Raw genomic sequence first — 21,216 nt, forward strand, 5'->3', positions numbered from 1 at the left:
GCTAACTAGCAGTGCCTCATCTCTCCCGAATGGAAGAGACAATTGGGCAGCCGAGCGCATGACATCTTAGCACTTCCCAGGGAAGTCGTGGTCACTCAGGTCACAACCGGTTCTCTCATACACAGTACGGTCTCATATATAAATGACAGAGGTAGTTTAAGTTTTAAAGATTGGTTTAATAAAACGACTGCATTTTAGATATCAAAGCGTGAGCTACAATAACCAGAACTACACAACACAGTAGGATTAAAATAGTAAGGATGAGAGTGAAGCACAAGAATAAGGCTATCATAGTGCCGCTAGATTATTTTCTCTCAAAGTTATATTTTGAGCACAGCATATGAAGCTCTAAGCCTGCCTTTCAGGTTCCCCCGGGAGGACATCAACCCTCATACCTGAGCAAAGGCCTGTAATCTGCATCAGCATCTGCAACGGGGCAGTCAGCATCTAGTTGTAGGTTCGTGGCTGGAATCTCCCTCTGACCTGTACTAGGACTAGGAAGTGTTTTTATAACTAACACGCAGATGTTCTAAGAAAATGTCCTTACGTAAGGATGTGTATTTTCTATGAATACCGGAGACTAAACTTCTACCACGTTTACCGGCAATGTACCAGACTGTAGCCTTGACTGAAGCACAGGGCGATCAAGAATGCATTATTTGAGAACACAGCGCTGAACTAAGCTAAACAGTGTGATAGAAGAAATTAAAACAAGACCGTAAAACTGGTTATTGTAAAATAACAGTGCAAGGCTGAATAAAATGTATCTAGGGCAAAGTGCACAGCGGCCTAGTATGTTAAACTAATGTGCATGAAGCTATATTAAAAATGGCTACACTACAAAAGTACCTCACACCCTAAATAATGCAGATATTCAGACGTAATTTTTTTCTTTGCTTTGGACCACCAGGGAAAACCTCCCATGTGCCAGGGAGTGGGATTTTGTTTTTGTAAAATAAAAAAACTAAGGCTCATATTTATACTTTTTTAGCGCCGCATTTGCACCGCTTTTTGACGCAAAAACGGCACAAACTTCCAAGAATACAATTGCATTTTGTAAGTTTGTGCCGTTTTTGCGTCAATCAGACATACATTTTAGATAATATTTCTTAGTTACCCATCAAGATAAATCAATACCCGGAACATGACTTTGCGATGGCATTTTAGGACTACAGTTTATATGAAGTGTTAAAGAAGTGCACTTGCATAGAGTCAAACCTTGAATGATGGGCGGGAGAAGAAACAATGCGGTTATAATTTATTTGTCTCACACCACAAAGAAAACATAAGAGCATTCTTCAAAAAACACACACAAGGTTGAAAACAGGAAAACACTGGAATTCAAAAATCAGCAAGACAGTGGTGATTTGGGTTTTCCACTTTAAGCTGTGCAGTACAACACAAATAAAGGAACTCTGTGATGCACCTAGATTGGAACCATTTTCCTAGTGTAATATATCAATAATCTTTCAACTACACTGTAATTGCCTGCTGACGTGTCTGTGCCTCTATGTGTCAGTATATTATATATGTCTTTATTGTGGACAATTTTCACCCAAGTAAGGAATAACTGAGTTCCCTTTATGAATTTTGCACCATTACTTAATTTGTAAATAAAAACATGCCGATGCCCAAAGCTCTCCTCAGAAACACGCTGCTCCATTTAAATGTGCAAGCAGAAAATACTGAGGCAGCCTAATCCTGAAGCCATCTTGGGTTTCTTTAATCCATTTACAGCCACTCCCTGCCACTTCAGCTCACTCTTGCAGCTTTCTCCCTCTGTGACGCTTTTTTTTTTTCTTTTCTGTCGTCTATCTCATATGTGTCTTTTGCTCGCAGTAAATGCTTGAGGCAGAAAAATAAGCGCCAGCCCTCCAAAATAAGTGCTGGTGCCCCGCACCGGAAACTACCGGCTCAAATTAAGCACTGCTTTGCACGCTTTACGTAGCTTCCCCTGACTAAGTGGGGACAGTGGGTTTACTGTTACGAGCTCATGTCTTGATTAGCTATGCTCCTCTGGCACCATCCAGTAAGATTGAAACACGTGTCAGGGGTCGCTCTAGCCCATGTAGGCTCGGATTTTATTTGACTAGTCCTTAAGCTGAAAATAGTTTTCTTGGAATAGTATTCACTTAAGTTATTTGTCATTTTCTGACACCCCATGACTAGTATTTTACTTATTCAAATGCTGAAAATGAACTTGAGGTTAAAGCTTCACTGCCTTTATTCAAAGGTAATTCTTCTTGATGTGCGCCAACAAGAACGAAACACGTGTCAGGAGTTTCTGTGTTCTTGGTAGGCAGGGAAGGTATTTTGCCAATCTTGTTTTTTCAGAAGTGTTTGCTGTACCTTTCTAGCTAAATATGGGTAAAAGTTTACTAATCATATGTCGCAGACTCAGCTAGAATACATAGAATATATAATTGCTTGTAGATTTTAGAGTGATGTAGAGTGAATATTGGCGTGCTGTGAACACTCTCTACCTAAATTGGGAATTTGACTGGGCTGATTCCTTTGATTTATCCTAATGTGGTTAGGAGTTAGTGTCTAATACCCTCACTGAATCATTTACACCAGTGGTTCCCAACCTGTGGTCCGGGGAACGCTGGGGGCCTGTGATGCCTTCTCAGGGGGTCCGCGACTGCATAGAAAATTAAAAACTATTAACAGATTAGGTCCCCAACTTTCAATAATGACTCAGTGGGGGGTCCCCGCATTCCAATAATGATTCAGTGGGGGTCCCCGGGTTCCAGTAATGATAACGTGGGGGTCCAAAGAAGTCAAAAGGTTGGGAATCAATGGTTTCAACCATGGCTGAATTCATGCCAGGTTTCCAGGCTAATCATTGGCAATACATGTTAGTTTGATTAAGATAAACTGTGAGTTTTACTTTAGTGGATATCAACAAAATCTGCTATAGATCTTGTCCTCCTAGACTCATGTTGGTCAATTCTACTTCAAAATATGTCATTTTAACGTAGTAAATCCAAAAGGACTGTTTATTTCCTACAGAGGAGATGGCTTGTGCTCCTTCCGGTTATCACTTAAGCAAAGATTGGCTTTGTTTGAAGTTTAGAATTGACCCTTCCTTTGTACCATCCCTTTGAAAGATTTGCTAAAATCATCTCCTCATAGCCAGCATGTCACATGTGCTGTTCTTTGAAACTGATTCCAGAGCAGAGTCTGTCCCAGCAGGGGAGCGTGCATGCCCATGAATTTGTTGGGCTGTTCCCCTCTCAGGATTGCTATGAATGGCATGATGCCCATCTGTATCTTTTTTTCATGGATTTGATGTAATTTCCTAAGGTCATGCGGTTTGTAATGGGATAATGACACGGAATACCCAAATCACATAACATAAATATTTACATACACATTATACAGCTGATGTGTGATTTGCAATCAATGCATTACGGAAGCTTTAAGACTTTGCTGCCTTCCTTGAAAAGTATTGGAAATCTTCTAGGTTCCTGCTTCACGGAAGGTCTCCAGCTGTTGGCCATCTCTGTTCGCTTGAAGTCTTCATATTTGTCAGACATATCTGTTGGGAACGTTGGGTCTTGCGTTGTTCTCATTCATGGGTCTAAAATACAGAGAAGAGATAAGTGTATGATCTACCATGATCACAAGCACAATCAATCCATCATGTGATCCATGGAAAATTGAAAGGCGACCAGGCCGTAGTAGGAAGCACAAGAAGACCTTCAGGTTTGGCATTTCAAGCCCTATGCTAAGTTGAGCCAGCCTACTCAGTGCAAGGGTGGATTTGCCGGTGTGTCCCACCCCAAAGAATGTTTTGATGTAATGGTGAACATGATGCATCATACAGCACATCTTGCATGATAAATTGCCACTTTTTGTGGCTTAACGCCGCCTTGTAAACATGGGCCCCTCCAACGCCGTTTTCTGTGGCAGAGGTGCGTGCAATGGGTGTTGCTGTGGGTGTTCCACGATAACACCAATTGCTTTTGAGGCTGCCCCAGATTTACAAGAATATGTAAATATGTGGCATCACCAAAAACTAACACCACCCCAGGGGTGGCATTAGTAGGGTGCAACGAGGAAGAATACTTTTATTTCTCCTTGTTCTGCTTTTTCTATGTGTGCTGCATTCTGCACATATACAGAAAGCAAAAGGAAATTGCCATGAATAATTGTTTATGTGCAGGAAGGTGTTCCTTCCTGCACATAAACAATCATTCAATATTGACAGTTTGCTATGTCAATGCGTGCTGCATTTTGCAGCACACATAGAAGCATCAAATCTCCATTGTAGATTGTTTATGTGCAGGAAGTGGCACCTTCCTGCACATAAGTTATCATTCCTTTCACTGCAGACACGGATGCCTGCATTGGAGCTGGCAGCTAAATTTAGCACCAGCGCTAGGGGAAACACAGGGGTGCGCCGTATTTGTGTAAATAAGGTTCATTCCTGCGTTTCAGGAGCGCCATGCTGCGCCACTTCTGTGTAAATATGCCCCATAATTTGCCAAAAAATGACATCAGGGTTTTGGGAGTTAAGGAACATGACACAAGGACTTGAACAGTCAGGGAGGTTTTAGTGTAGAGGCATGGCACAAAGGATCAACTTATGGAATATTGAGCTATGTAATGTACTTTTGTACCAATATTTGTAACAACCACTGCAAAAAAAGATTGTTTAATATTGGTCAGTCACTGAAAATATCATCTTTGCATGGGCTGGTCACTGCAAATGTTAGTTTTGTACTGGTCAATCAGTAGAAAACTGTCCTACAGCAATGCAAACTTTCTGGTCATAGCCGGAAAGGATTGCTCAGCAAGAGAGGAGTATTGGGTAATCTGTTAGTGATTTTTATCATCCTTTGCAGCTGGTCAGAGGGGTTAGTGGTGCCTCTAGCCTCTGGACACAGAATATTAAGGCTGAATTCACCCCAGCCATTCTTATTCCTTATTTGTGAAAGGAGATCAGAGAATTGTGCCACCATCAACCCCTGGCCCAGTGCATAATTGCAGTGGGCGTGTTCCAGAGAAGATGGGACCAGTTTGACCGAGGAGAGCTGCCTACCCTGTGCACCTAGCTGTACATGTAAAGAACAGAAAGTACAATGGAAAGGCTCTGAGTCTAGGGGGTAGACCAGAAACAATGAAATGCAATCCAAACACCAACTACAACTCTACAATATTCTGGCCAGATTTACTAAGGTTTCTACAGTTGCAACATATTGGTATTTTCTTTCCAACACAAAAAGCATTATGTGCTGTTTTGCATTAAGGGGGTATTACTGGAGTGTTTCTTTGCAGGAGCAATGCAAACACCCACAGATTTTGAAACGAAACCTGATTTACTTAGATACCCACACCAACCCTTGCATCCATATTTTCAGTTCTCAAACAATCCACATGCTCCATGTGTGTTGAGGTGCACTGCACACCCCCATTGCATGAGATCCTTCTCAGATCTGTCTAGATGGAAGGGTGCACTGCGAGTTGGAATCCCGTGCTAGACAGAGCACGCTCGCCTCTGCCCCATGATGTGAGGCTGTGCATCACAGAAGGCAGCCTGCAGCATGTGCACAGGGGGTGACAGCAGAAGCAGCAGGACAGACTACGAGGATATGGCTCCGCACTGTGTTTGCCCCCATTGGTTGCTGTACTGCACTGCATGACAAATTAGTAAAACTCCCCCCAGTCACATTCCCAGTCACTCTGTCATTAAGAATGGAAAGGAGAAGTGCTTCAGCAATCTAAAGTGAAACAATATGTCAGTCGCATTACTTCTAAATAACTGAATGATCCTTATATCTGTAAACAATGTACAATTTCACTTTAATGCTATGCATGCAAAAGCAAGCTTCTACAATGTGTAATTTCTTTCCTTCATACACATTTAACCAGCATTGGCAAAGCCAATAGGTCTAGCCTGGATGGGGTGGAAAACAGGAAGCTCGTCTGTCACGGAAATAAACGGTGACAAGGGTGCATGGGAGGCGGAGAAGAAACAGGGACAATAGGGTGGGTGGTAGAAGAAACATGGATGGAGGGGGGGGTTAACAGGAAGAAGAAACATAGGTAAAAAAAAGTGCTATGATGCAGCCAGCGTAGACTGCGTCTTAGCACTTTTATTCAGAACAAGTAGTATGTGTGCCATAGCGCGAGCAGCTGATGGACAGCAGGGGGACACTAATCAAGCATAATTAACCTGTCCTTGGTCTCTGTGCCACGGAAAGAAAAGGAAGTGGTACATTGCAAGCGCTGCCGAATTAGAGGTCAGCAAAGAAGAATAACAATGATGCAAATACATGGCCAGCAATGGTTGGGTTCGAATCCCATTACTAAACACAAGAGTCTTCCAAGCAAGAGAGCATTTGCTAGCGCGTGCAGACCTAAAAACAGAGCAAAATCTGCTGGTACTGTGACTCATTTCTAAAGTATTTACATATGCGTACCTGCTTTGGAAATTTTTTAGTATATGCAGGCTGTTTGAGGCCCCCAAAGCTACAAAAAATGGCTTGTCCACAGGTAGTAGTTGTTTTTAATGTATATTGAATTAATAAACAGCTGTTGTTCTGCTCATCTCTAAATAATGCAAACAGTGCCACCATGTGGCAGCTGCCATAAGTGCCAGTGTTGACAATGAAGTGCGGTGCCGAAACACTATATACCCCAGCTCAGATTAAACACTCGCCCTGCAGCACTAGATTAGGGTGACTAGAATTTTAAAGTGAAAAACCTGGACATTTCACAAAAATAGAAGAAGGACTACAATTTTACTTCAGCCAAGTGCTCAGAATGACAGCGCTGATCAGCACAAAATTACAGAAGAACATAAAAAAAAAAAAAACATTTCAAGCTAGTATAAAGCCTGTTTATTAAATTGCTTTCTCATACCACCGGATAACTATCTCTACTTTATAAAACAAAACCAAAAAAACCTAACCACCGTTTACAGGCGACCCTCTCTAAAAACCAGCACATGAGCTAAATTTCCCAAATCTGCCGGGGTAGCTGGTGAAAAACCGGGACTGTCGTGGCAAGTCCGGGACGCCTGGTCACCCTACACTAGATGCCACTGAGTGGGGTAGGGGCTAAAGAGAATGACGGCTGCCTCAGGTATTTTAAAACCAGCGTACCAGCTTACTTGGGAAATGCCTAAAGCACCTTTTTCATCGCTGTCAATTGCACCCCTCTTACCATGCACAGGCAAACATGACAAGCAACTGCTTGAGCATTCTTTCTGCCAGGAATACAGTCCAAATCAAATCGAAAATCGAGAATCAAGCACCCTGGGCTCCACACGTGCTAAACAATTTGTGGTGTTGCACGTTTAATCAATGTGAGGCAATATTTAGGCCCATATTTATACTTTTTTAGCGCCGCATTTGCGTAATTTTTTGACACAAAAACGGCGCAAACTTGCAAAATGCAATTGTATTAGGTACGTTTGCGCCGTTTTTTCGTCAAAAAGCGGTGCAAATGCGGCGCTAAAGAGGTATAAATATGGGCCTTAGGGCCATATGTACGAACACATTTTCCCATAGACACAGAATGGGCAAAACTGCTTGCTACATCTGGCCCTTAGTGTGGTAATAATTCACAACTCTTCTAGTATCGAAATAAATGACTTGATGTGCACTACAGCCCCGTAGCTTCCCGTCAAGACTTTTCCTAAAGCAGAATATTGCCTTTTCGCCATGCACAAAATGTGGGACACAACCCCCAATTTGAACCCTCACTTACTACACAAACTCCTTACTAAATCATACTGAAACAACGATCCATTTTTAGACAAACTGTGCACTGTATTTTCTTCAGGACCGTTACAGATTCAGTCTTTGTGTCAAAATATCTGAGAAATGTGGCATAATATTAGTAGTGCATTTGACATTATTGTAATTGCTTTCTGATGGAAAACCCGTTCCACAGTAATGGTACATTCAAACAATACTTGATTTGATTAATTGTCAACACCGGCACTTAGTCTGCCACGTGGTGGCGCTGTATGTCAAATCTAGAGGCAAGCACACCAGTAATTGTTTTTTAATTCAATGTAAATTAAAAATGACTAAAACGTGGCGCCACAGCCATCCTTATAGCTTTAGGGGCCTGGAATAGTCAAAGTTGTCCCATTTACGGAGTGTGATGGTTAGTTGTTCTGTTGTTGCTGTAATTGGCAGAGCTGACAGCAGAAAAGGGCGGTTCAAGCGGAAATGGCCTCTTGACGAGGTCCCTGGCACTTACTATTTAGTTAGTAGCCTCGCTTTAGATTAAAAAACTCACATAATCAACCTGTACAGAAGGGTTATTACCCCGATATCTATTACAACACTTAATAGCTATAGAAAAAAACGTTATGAAACTATATTCCCCATAACACCTAGTGATATCATCACTTTATCAAAAATTGGAAAAACGTGTTGTATACTGACCTCTTTGCATAGTGATGTTTGCACCGTTTTCTTCTTATTAAAACTAAGTGAAAATTAAAACAAAAAAATGTGGTGAGTTACAGAATTACATATGTTGCAAACAGTGCTCACAAAGGGCCAAATGTACAAAGGGTTTTAGTGTTCACAAACCCTCTGTATGGGTAAATCAGAGGGTTTGCAAAGGTTAAAGCCCTCGTTCAAATATACTTTGTCCATTTAATGGTTCAGAAAATGTTTTTTGTATGTGTTAAATGGGTTTAGGAAACGATCCCAAGGCCCATATTTATACTTTTTAGCGCGCCATTTGCGCCGCTTTTTTAGGCAAAAGCAGCGCAAACGTACAAAACACAATTGTATTTTGTAAGTTTGCCCCGCTTTTCCGTCAAAAAGCGACGCAAATGCGGCACTAAAAAAATATAAATATGGGCCCAAATGTTTATTTGGAAGGGACCCTTTCCAAAATGCTGATTACTTATAGTATGTATTAATGTTTTGCGAACAAAATACATTTGCAGGGCATCAATATTTTACTGGCAGCTCAAAAAAGGTGGTAACACATTCGCAAACGGGAAGGGGTCACCAAGAAACCCCTTCAAATTTGAAAACATTGAAACAAACTTGTTCAAGGGAACGGTTATTATTTCTAAAAAAACGTTTCTGTATAAAAAACGGGCTGCTTTAAAAAAAAAAATAATACGATTGCTTAATTTAAAAGCAATCACAGATCTGGTGGTCTGCTGGCCTCAGCAGGCCACCATCCTTGTGATGGCAGTGAATTGTAGTGGGCATCGATTTACGCCCTGCCTCATTAGTATTTGTGAAGTTGGTTGAATTACGAATAGGTTGACCAGACGTCCCGGATTTCCCCGGACAGTCCCGGTTTTTAGAGGACTGTCTCGGTGTCCCAACGCTTTTCTTCATTTTAAATATATGTCCCAGTTTTGGGGACAAAGGTCAGTTTATTAAATAAATGTCCCTGTTTTTGGGACAAAGGTCAGATTATCTAGGTAAGCATAAGTTAAAGACGCCTACAAAGTATGAAATAATTAAAGTAATGTATCTGTTACTGTCAGGCAACACAGTCCCCTGACTGCTCCCGGAAGAGAGACAGAGTGGGGTGGGGAGCAGAGAGAGGTTGGTGGGGGTGGGTTGGGGGCGAGGGGGGATGTCAAGCCATAGCTAATTTTATATATGTAGTCTTGTAAATGTGTGTAAGTATGTGTGTGTTTATATAATATATGTATATATATATATATATATATATATACACACAATAAACACACATGTATAGGCACACATTCACAAAGCTACGCAAAAAAAGGTGACAGGCCAGATCTAAAAGTGAGTGTAAAGTCGTTAGTCCTTCTTTTATGCTTGACCTGTCCCGGTTTTTGTTCCTGAAAATCTGGTCACCCTAATTACGAACCACTACTATTCGGTATTTAGTGAACTGACCTGTTAATATGTAGGTCGGGTCACAAAACACCAATGCAGTTGGTAAAAGCTGATGTGCAAATTTTGACCATTTTTACCAAATGCATTCTGTATTGTATGACGAAGTGTGGCCCAAGTGACAGGTAACACAGGAATTGACATAAGCCCACAAAGTATTTTGAGAGGACAATTCATCCTACTTACTCTTACCTATCAATAATGACACCTTGAATCTTAAAGTGGCTTCAGCTTAATGTCTCTGCTTGACATTATTTGGTGTTCTGAGCCGTCATTCACACTGGTTTGGACTCTCAACTTCCTATTACAACGTTTACTCCTAAAGTCTTTTAAAGACCCCCTTTATTCATTTGACTTAACGATACAGAGTTATGTGCTGTTAGATAGCTCCTTCAGAGCAATCACCACAGGGGGGCTTACTGCAAGCTTAGGGGAGATTGGAAGAACCAAAGATGTAAGACAGAAAGGAACAAATGAGGCAGAAGCCAGTCATAATGCTTGGAGGTGGAGGAGACCATGAAACAGAGAATAAATTAGTCTATAACTATGGCTGAGCTAAGGATTACAGGCGATGCATTACACCATTCTGTTCTAAGAGTAGAAAATCTATAATCATGAGCACCTTGGACAACTGAAAAGGAGCAAAGGGGAACACACCAGTGCAAGAGGATTTAAGTATTCTGCCCGGATGCTTAATGGGCAATTAAAGATCTGAAGCCTTGTGTTAGTCTAGCAAAGCCATTTAAGCTTGATCCCATCTGCTACTTCAAAAGTATAGAATCAATAGAATTGATTGTGTCTGGCTGTGGTGAGGCAATCATGTGTACCCAACTCACCGGAGCAAACGGTGACACAGAGGTTGACAAGGCCGATGGTCAGGGCTGTATGTTCCTGACAGTGCCAATTGTATCAGTAATTTATTCAGATACTTTCATGGCTTGACATGAGTTGTGAATATGGACTAGCGAGCCGTGTCCGTCAGCAAAATCAAGACATCTGGGCAGCAAGTAGCTCATTTTTTAAATGCAATGGCTGGGCACAATCTTTTTTTCCTGATTTGATGATCCTGACAGATCTTTTTGTGTGATTGGAGGGCTTCATGGGGTCTTGTGGTTTAGATCCAGAGATCCACAGCATGGTGCCTTGGCTTTCATCTATCTGGAAGATTCAGCAGGCCAACCAAGTGCCACTCATTTTTTGGAATGATTCTATTAGATTTTGTGCTGTAGGCTGGGACAATAGATTATTCAGGATTATCTAACAGATTACATACTTCCTTTTCCTTTGTGGGATGTGCTAGGCTGAAAAAAGAAAATAAAAGAAGTAGGCTTATTCAGGAAGTCTGTTGTTTGATGTTGGGTTGACAGTGAAAAGTGTTCTTGACATATTTACACACTGTTTTGTTTTACAAATTTACATTCTAATAGTTCCAATTTTCATTTAATATGCATTTGTTTATTTTGTATATCAGTAATTTAAGTTGTCAGGAGATCAAGTTTCATTAACTATATTAGATCAAATTCCTATTTCGAATATACATTACATACAAAAAGTTCTAGCACTTTTGATAGAATGGACTCCACCAGAATGCCTTCGAGACGTCAGGGACTTCACACGCGTGATATGGCCCTGCCCACAGATCCAACGGGTCTTGGAAATGTCGTTCACACACTAGCGAACCCATGAATCAAAAACTCAGTAAAGACCCCAGGCTTACTCTGTCACATATAACTGCAAACCTATATGCTAACGGATAGGGAATGGCTCTAATTAATTATGGTGAAGAGGGACATAGCTAGAGCCTGGAGGAGCAGACATGCCCCAAGCCTTGAGTGTTGGTCAAGGATTGGACCTCAAAATGACACTGTAGCTACCCATCAACAAAGCTCAAGGGTGTGCCTACAAGCACTTAAAAACCTGGGGTAAATGCATGTGAAATAGAATCATAGTAGGGAATGACAGGTAAGCGTGATTAGTGTCTGACGTACTGGTGGTACGGATAACATTGATGTGGGATATGGGTGTACGGGCTGAAACATGGTGAAAAATGCTAAACACAGGCATCAAATGTTTCTGCGTTTGTCATAAGATGAAGATAAGTGATGAGAACTCAACAAAGTTGTTTTATTAAAGAAATGCTTCATTAGGTAGATTTTAGGATTTAGGTCTAGTCTCTTTAAGGGTTGTGGTTTTGTAGCTTTACATTTTCGCTTTTCTGTTATTTTTAATAATTGTCTTTTTCTTTCAATTTAAGTCTGTGTGTTTTTTGTTTGACTATGTCTTATGAGACTCAGAGGTGAGATTTGGAGTGGATTAAGTACTCCTTGTCCAGTGGCCATCAATTCAATCTTTAAAAATGCCAATGTAGGCCGTGCAGTGTTTCGGTGGTTAATTTAGATTTTAGTTTTAGTTTGTTTATGTGCAAGTTTACAATTCTTGTTGGGGATGGTTTTGTTTCCCATGCAAAAGAGAAACACAAAGATCCCCAACACCAGTGCATGATTTTGGACACATGGCAGTATACTCCAACCACTAAATGTGGGCTCAGAAACATGGCATCTTCCACTTTCTCATGCTACAGTGAGGCGTGGGGAGTTTCTTATAGCCATAGAACCCGCCGTAGCGGGCTCTACCGGCTATTAAAGGCCCGCTACCCTTGTTAAATGCCCTCGCCTTCGGCTCGGGCATTTAACGTGGGTAGCGGGCCTTTAATAGCCGGTAGAGCCCGCTACGGCGGGTTCTAAGGCTATTAGAACATTCTGCCACTCAGGGCAGAATGTTCTATTAAAAAAAAAGAAAATTCACGGAGCCCGAGGGGATTTAAATCCCCTCGGGCTCCGTGAGGCTTTGTTCACAGCTGTTGCTGTGAACAAAGCGAACATTGGAATGTTGGCGCTGCAGGCTTTTTACCGGCCAGTAAAAGCCCGCAGCACTCCATTGTTTTCAGTGGAGCCCCCAGCATTCCAATGTTCTAATTATGTATAAACAGTGGCTTTTCACCAATCCCCCCACTAGATCTGAATACAAGCAACAGTTAAAATAAAAGTGCAGCATGTGTGGCACTGCAGCTGCTCTCAATGGCTCATGTTAATGCTATTTTCTTTTACTTTTCCAGGGACCCATTAATCCTTCACAATTCCCTGCAGTTCTTCCATCACTTCGTATCTGAGTAGGGTAGCAGGGAAAACGGAGAAAAGTTGCCAAGGGCCTCAGGGTCTGAAGTTGGCTTTTTCAGTAAGAGAGTGGGAATAGACACCTTCCAGTGTACTGACACAGTGCCAGTATCTAGGGAGCAGTTGGACAGGTGTTATGGGAGCATCAACAGGTGCTAATGTCACTTCTTTCCTGAAACCTGTTGAGCAGGGGCACTGGAACCAGAAGGCCTTCATCATAAGCACCTTCTGGAAAGACAGGTGCGACCTTCACTAATTGAGGATGTAAATAGAGGTGGGTGAGCCACTGAAAGCTTGAGCCAGGCTAGAGCCTGAGGCCTGGCTTTGGCTCATCTCAAGGTCTTGCTGGAACTTCGAGACCATGATGAGCCAAGCCGAGCTTTCATGTGGCTTCTGCCTGCCTCCCTCCCTCTATCCAGGATGTGGGTTGCTGTCAGAGCTGCCAACTGTGGAACGTGAGAACCTTGTTAAAGTCTCGGCGTTCGATCAACATCCTGTGATTCTGGGCAAACCACTTAATCTCCCCATGCCTATAAACAATGCATGTGACCTTGTGTGATGTCATTGGTACTCATGTAAAGCATTTAGGCTTTGGTCGAGCTGGCATTATATTTAAAAACTACAGAAAAATGTACTGAGGTAACAACAAAGCTTTATCATAAGGAAAGACAAATAGATATTCATTTACTAGCTGATTTGTACAAAGTGAATTGGAACATTTGGATAAATCTCAGCTTCCCCGCGTAAATTCCATGGTCTTAAGCAAATAATTTATTTCACTAAACTCTTTCTTCTTTATTATCGTGTCTGCAAGCATTTTCAGATATTTTTAGGGCTCAGCTCATGCATGGGCTCTAAGGTCCGAGGCAGATCTTTGGCTCGGCTCTCCCTGTTACTTGGTTTGCTCGCCCACCTGTAGAATGGATGTGGTAACACAGGAACAGTAGGAAAATCCATTATATCAGGACTGTATTCTTCCTCCACTGAATCCCTGAAGTTAGCAAAGTTTTGCCAAAATGTTTAGGCATCATCATACCTTTCTTGTGGGAGTGGAGAAGGGACGGTGTACAGAAATTGTTAAATTCATTCAAAATCCTAAACATTTGTTAAGATACACCACCATTTCTTTAATTGTCTTTTCTAATTTTTGGGGTCTGGATGTTTAAGTCTCTTATGATGGTTTTATTGAGCATTTTTAGCCTAAAAGTAGGATCACTGATGGGAAGTGTTACCATTGTTAGCAGTGTTAGGTGGGGTGGACAGGATTTATTACATTTATACGCATCATTAAGAATTTTAATGTCAACATGCTTCCTAACTGGCTTAAGTTATGACTGACAAAGGATCATGAGTCAGTATGCTATTAACAGATGCCCTGCTCTTTGTGTAGATCTGTGTAGGAAAGTACCCTCTTTCTTGGCATGGTTACCCCCATTCTCTGCCTGTTGTCAGTGTGTTTGACTGTGTCTACTGGGATCCTGCTAACCAGGACCCCAGTAGATATGCTCTCTCCTGTAAACTGTACCTTTCATCTCCCACAATTGGCACACTTGTCCCCCCCATGTAAGTCCCTAGTATATGGTATCTAGGTACCCATGACATTTGGGTTCCAGGGGATCCCTATGGGCTGCACCAGTTATTCTGCCACCAATAGGGAGCCCATGCAAAGGGTTCTGCAGGCCTGCCATTGCAGCCTGCATGAAACGGGTGCATGCACACATTTTCACCACAGGTCACTGCACAAGGTCACTGTAAGTCACCCCTATGGTAGGCCCTCTCAGCCCAGAAGGCATGGTGCAGGTGCCTGTGCGTGAGGGCACCTGTGCACTAGCAGAGGTGCCTCACAAACTCCAGATCCATTTTCCTAGACTTTGTGAGTGTGGGGATGCCATTTTACGCGTGTACTGGACCTAGATCACTACCTATGTCCAGCTACATAATGGTAATTCCGAAACTGAGCATGTTTGGTAGCAAACATGTCAGAATCATACCCCAACACTGTTGCACGTATTGGAAGTATGATTCCATGCACTCTGGGGGCTCCTTAGACGACCCCAGCATTGCTACAACCAATCTTGCAGGGTTTTCTGGGCAGCCCAAGCTACTGCCACCTCTCGGACAGGTTTATGCCTTCCTGCTGCTTGATCTGATCAAACCCAGGAAGGCAGAACAAAGGATTTCCTTTGGGAGAGGGAGGTAACACCCTCTCCCTTTGGAAATAGGTGTGATTGGCTTGGGAGGGGTAGCCTCCCCAAGCCACTGGTATGGTTTGAAGAGCACATTTGGTGCCCTCCATGCATAAACCAGTTCACATGGGTTCAGGGACCCCCAGTCCCTGCTCTGGCGTGAAACTGGACAATGGAAAGGGGAGTGACCACTCCCCTGGCCATCATCACCACGGGGTGGAGCTCAGAGCTCCTTCAGAGGGTCCCTGGGTTCTTCCATCCTGTTTCCAAGGTTGGCAGGGAACTCTGGGAGCATCTGAGTGGCCAGGCCAGGCAGGTGATGTCAGAGCCCCCTCCTGATAGGTGCTTACCTGGCTAGGTGACCAATCCCCCTTTCAGGGCTATTTAGGGTCTCTTTCTTGGGTTGGTCCTCAGATTCGGCTTGCTAGACTCCAGCAGGATTCCTCTGAAACCTCCATTTCAACTTCTGGCTACTGGAACTGCGACTGGACCCTCCAGGAACCGACAACGCTGCAATCAACGAAGAAGACTCTTCTGCAACTTTGATTCCACGACTCCTGCCAGCTTTGCAACATTTCCCCGGCTGTGCATCCTCAGAAGATAGGAACTCTTCAGCCTGCACAAGAAGAAGAAAGAATCTCCCTTGGAGTGAAGGAGTTACTCTCCTGCAATCGCAGGCACCTACAGCAAATGATGACCGGCTGCTTGGATCTCCCCTCATCTTGAGCTGCGTGGATCCTGCACCACAGGTGGTGGTCCGGAGTAGTCCTCTTGATTCTCTCTGCCAGCTATCCACTTTTGGTGGTGGTAAGCCTTTGACTTCCCAAGCAGGACAGTACCCCCATGCACACCGTCTTTTGCAGCTGTCAAGGCTTGTTGGCATCTCCTCCAGGGGATCTTCAGGCTAAGTGCAACTCCAACCCCCATGACTTCTTCCTGCAAAGCACAGCCTTCTGCGTGGTTCTCCGGCGGCGTGGGATCCTCTTTTGTAGTGCTACATGGGCTCCTTCTGCGATTCCTGTGTCCCCATCTTGTGGGACTCCTGTGGGTGCTGCCTCTGCTCCTGTGGACTCTCTGTGATGCTGAGGGTCCCCTGTGACTCCCTCTCCTGGGCTGAGTCCTCCTGGGTCTTGATGGTCCCCGGCAATACCACTTTTCCATTAATTGTGAGTTTGCCTTTGCTAAGGCTTGTTGATGGAATTCCTGCACCGACACCCATCTGCAATTTTCACTCTAGTAAGGGACATCTTCTGCATCCATAAGGAACTCTTCTCCGGCTCCAGGGCTGCAGTGCTGACCTGTTCTTCATCACCGTCGACCAATTCCTGCAAGTAAAGCTGGGTGGGCAGTGGCTCCTACTCCTCCTGGACTCCACTGTGTCTCTTGGACTTGGTCCCCTCTCTTCACAGGTCTTCTGTCTTCAAGAATCCACCAGTGGTTTCTTGCAGTCTAGTCTGGGTGTCTTCTTTTTCTTCTTTTCTTCCTTTTGGGTGGTTTGGGGGGAAATCCAGTGATTTACTCCTGCTTTCCTGGTCGCTGAGGGGTACTGTGTTACTTATCTCTGTGGTTTTCTAGTACTCCCAGCTCCCCTCTACACATCCCACTTACCTAGGTGGAGGTCCTGTGTTCGCATTCCATTTTTTTAGTATATGGTTTGTGCTCCCCCTAGGGTCACTATTGGTTAATGCTTTTTCTACTATTTTCTAGCCTCTTCTGTGCCTATTTCTGATTCCTAGTGTATATATTTAGTGTATTACTTACCTCCTATTGGCAGGTTGCCCTACTAGTATTTTGTGGTATTGTTTTTAAAAAATAAAGTACCTTTATTTTTGTACAACTGAGTGTTTTCTTTCATGTGTGTAAGTGCTGTGTGACAACAGTGGTATTGCATGAGCTTTGCATGTCTCCTAGATAAGTCTTGGCTGCTCATCCACAGCTACCTCTAGAGAGCCTGGCTTCTAGACACTGCCTACACTTCACTAAGAAGGGATACCTGGACCTGGTATAAGGTGTAAGTACCTTAGGTACCCACCTCATACCAGGCTAGCTTCCTACAATCTCTGATTCTGCACAGGCAGCTTTATTGTTGACTTGTCTTTTAAGAAGTCTGTGGCTCATTCACGCGGTGCCAAGTCAAAGATTTAGATCCTTGAAAAGTATCACATGGTCTGAATGATTTGGCATAGCATGTCTGACAATTCTCTCAGTCTGGCGACTAGAGAGTCACTAGAACAAAGCCAAAAGGATGTTTGACAGCTCCTTTGCAAAATCTGGTGGAGATTCCTCGAAATAGATATGAAATGATTATTTTTGATAGCCGGTCTTCCTGCCCTACTCAATGCGGTCCGTCATGGTGGAAAACCTTGTATCCTTCTCATGCAAACTCTGAAACAACAGTCATGTTGTCAGCCATTTTTCTGTGAAGTAAAGAAGATCAGGAGAGAGTTGCTAAATTAAACCAGCAATCATATTGCAATGTTTGACCACTGCACTTGTGTTCAGCAACAGGACCTTTGAACCTTGTGTCTCGACTGTTAGCTTGGAAAACATAAGTCCTAATACAATAAGAAGGCAGGGGCAGAGGGTGAAATAGGTTGTCAGCTTTGAAAATTAGGATCTGATCCTTAGAAATGGTGTTCTCCCCATCATGGGACAAGAATTGTTTTTTGAAGGAATAATCAATATGGAAGTACATTTCTAGTACCAACATTTGTTATGGCAGTTCCTCTATGATGCCACGGCATGGTGGGCGCTACACCGTGAAGGTTTGTCTCCCAAAATGGCGCCCAAGTCAGTGTAAAGATTGGTTATCTAAAAAATATGCCTAATGTTCCACCGCATGTGTGGCACAAGTATTTTCTCAGCCTCACTAGTGGTTTGCCATGTTGATGTCTAAACCTTAAATTAGGTAATTAGTTTTTCTCCTGTAGACTCTATCTAATACACTTTTAATTGACATAAAAAATTCAATATTTTAAATTGAACGCTTTCCAAAATTTACAACCTACTTCTAAAAAGAATTCAACATTTCACTTACCTGGTGACCGTTTTCTTTTACTGAACAATAAAACAATGCTGACTTAGTCATATGCTGAATACAATACTAACATCCTTTTAAATTAGGATGAGACTGGCTATTTTGGTACTCTGGCATTTCCCATGTGGGTGGTAACGCAGAGAACTGGTTTCAAAATATATTTGAAAACTATGGTTTCACCTCTTGGAGCCATTTTCTTCTAAACATGTCTTTAAGAAAAGAAAAACATGCAGACCCCCTGACCCACACAACCCACGATTCAATACCACACACACCACAGGCACCACCCATGCCGTCTCCCTCACCTTCACCCAATCGGAGGCTAGTTTGAAAATTTTTGGCAGGGCTGCGTTGAGTTCCCAGTCCATCTCCACTCAAATTAGAGCAATAAATTAGATGGTGCAAAGCAACTCTGCCTGTAAATTTGTTCCTATTGGGAATCCTAGCTGAGCAAAGCAAAGCAACTAATTCTGTAAATTTGTTCCACAGTGAATTCTAGTTGACCCTTGAGAACGGCTTCAATACATCTTGGGGGTGGTATGGGTTTTTAGCTAGCTTCTGAAGTGCTATGGAGAAAATGTGAGTTGCAACTTATATTTGGCTGCTGATGGTGTCTAGCTGTTGCTATTTGTTATTTAGTGAGTTGGAACTGGAATGTACACAAAGGACTGCATTGACTAAGGAAAGAACTACTGGGACACCAGAAATCAAATAGTTAAGAAAGCCCACATATTTCAATTCAGCATAAATGCACACATTTGGATCTATTTGATCAGATCTTGGGTTCTACCTAGTACTGCAATTGACTGTATTGAGATGAGGAAGTGAGCATGGATGGCTTACTTTTGCAGAGGAAGTTGATGGTGACCAAAAATGCAATTAGAAAGATGAGGCTCACTGCTGCCAAAGGAACCAAGATGTACAAGGAACAGGAGAAGTCCAGTGATTCTTTTTTCAGGGGGTTAACTGCAAGACAAATGGCTCAGTGAGAGGAACAATCTCTAGGCACTTCATCAGATCAGTCATGGCAATACACAGAGCAAATGGTAACTGTGCAACATATGACCAATTTATTGAAATAAAATAAATAAATACATAATTCTTCTTGTTAAAAGTATTTACATGAACATGTTTCATTAATGCGCAGTGGAGCAAACCAAAAGTCAGAACAAATCAAAGTATTCTTCAACCATTGCTAGCATTCAAGTGAATGCTTTGATCCATCCATCATATGTCCTCTGCTGCACACTGGTGTATGATAATTTTAAGTGTTATAGTATTTTATATTTTACAATTAGTATTGTTATTTTCTCTGTTGTTACTTAATTTATTTTTGTGGCTGTTGGTATTATACGGTAACAGGATGAAAGTATTTTAAATCTCTTTTTAACAATTTTAATTGCTGCGTAATTATATATAATTTTATATATGGTTTATTTGTGTTACTTTCCTGTTTTTAGTTACAAATATTGGTACAAATATTTTTATATGTTTATGGAAATATAATTTGTTTATTTTTATTTATGTTTATTTTTTTATATTCATTTAGGATTAGGAACATTAAGCCTGAGCTTTCTAAGGTTTAACATTTTCCCTACTGTTGCTTACGTTGAAGAGGGAATACTAAACCTGACTCATTCAAATTCCAACACTTTTACTACTGTTGCTTATGTTGGAGTGGGAATAACAAATCGAACCTCCCCAAACTCCAACAATTTCCCTACTGTTGTTTACGTTGGTGTGGGAGTAATAAATCTGACCCCGCCAAAGTCCAACACTTTCCTTCCTGTTGCAAAGGTTGGAGTGTGAGTACTAAATGTGACCCCTCCAAGTCTAATTTTTCACCTGATTTTTAAAAATTGTTTTATTATATTATTTTGTTTTTATTTTAAAAGTTCGTTTAATGTAAATTATTTTTATAATTTGTAGTCATATATTTTTATTAATGTAATTTTTGTTATAATGCCGTTATTGTATTTGAAAGCAATTAATTGCTAGTGCGTGTAAATTCATTTTTTATAATTCATGTTAAAATAATTATATTTTTTACATATTATTTATTTTTTGCAATTATTTTGCAGTATACATTTTCATGTTATGTGTAGGTTATAATTTTTAGTTATGTTTTTAGAATAAAAGAATATGAATGTAACTTTTTTTTAAGTTAATTTATGTTTTAAGGTTAGTATAGTATATATAGTTAAGATTCACTGTACTTACCTCTTCTATATTTTTTGTTGCTGATAATTTTGACTTTACATACAAAGGGCCTGATTACAACTTTGGAGGAGGTGTTAATCCGTCCCAAATGTGACAGATATACCACCAGCCGTATTACGAGTTCCATAGGATATAATGGACTCGTAATACGGCTGGTGGTATATCCGTCACATTTGGGACGGATTAACACCTTCCTCCAAAGTTGTAATCAGGCCCAAAGTATATAAAGTCGATATTTGTGTTCTCTATATTTGTTTGCCAATATATTTGTTGCCAAATATTTTTGTCTGCAAAATTTTGTCATACAAACATCCATAGGATGTACTGCAAAGTAGCACATAAGTGTGCCCATGATAAAGAGTAGCGAGGTGAATTAGAGCATAGAGTGCACACCAGTGTGATCAGTTAGTGTTAGAAACCTGGTCGAAAGAGCTATAGTGCTTACAGTAAGATATAGATCAACTCCAATCAGAACCTTAGGACATCTCTTTCCACATGCATTAGTATTTGCACACGTCCCCTATGATTCTTCATGCATGATGCTGTAAGTCCTACGTTATGCTAGAGCACTGATATCTAAATCTTTTTTTCCGGCAGAGTTGAAATACAGAGACCTATAACAGAGATTCCTCTGCATAGGCTAAAGCAGCAATTATGGGTGCCTTCTCCACATACTCTTAATATTTCCACAACATCTTTATGTAGAAATATCGAATGCTTTGTTTAATTTGAAATTATTG

General features: G+C 41.7%; 1 protein-coding gene across 1 annotated transcript in view; it reads right to left on the reverse strand.

Moving 5' to 3' along the window:
• Nucleotides 1-1,806: 1,806 nt before the first annotated feature.
• CD8A (CD8 subunit alpha) overlaps nucleotides 1,807-21,216 on the reverse strand; it is a 44,996-nt gene continuing 25,586 nt past the window's right edge. Inside the window, exons 4-6 of the mRNA XM_069204452.1 lie at nucleotides 19,100-19,222; nucleotides 8,409-8,451; nucleotides 1,807-3,583 (exon numbers count right to left, since the gene is read on the reverse strand). Coding sequence (XP_069060553.1) covers nucleotides 3,532-3,583; nucleotides 8,409-8,451; nucleotides 19,100-19,222 — 218 coding nt within the window. The 3' untranslated portion in view covers nucleotides 1,807-3,531. The remainder of the gene's footprint in view (nucleotides 3,584-8,408; nucleotides 8,452-19,099; nucleotides 19,223-21,216) is intronic.

The sequence above is a fragment of the Pleurodeles waltl genome, chromosome 1_2, assembly GCF_031143425.1.
Source record: "Pleurodeles waltl isolate 20211129_DDA chromosome 1_2, aPleWal1.hap1.20221129, whole genome shotgun sequence".
NCBI lineage: Eukaryota > Metazoa > Chordata > Amphibia > Caudata > Salamandridae > Pleurodeles > Pleurodeles waltl.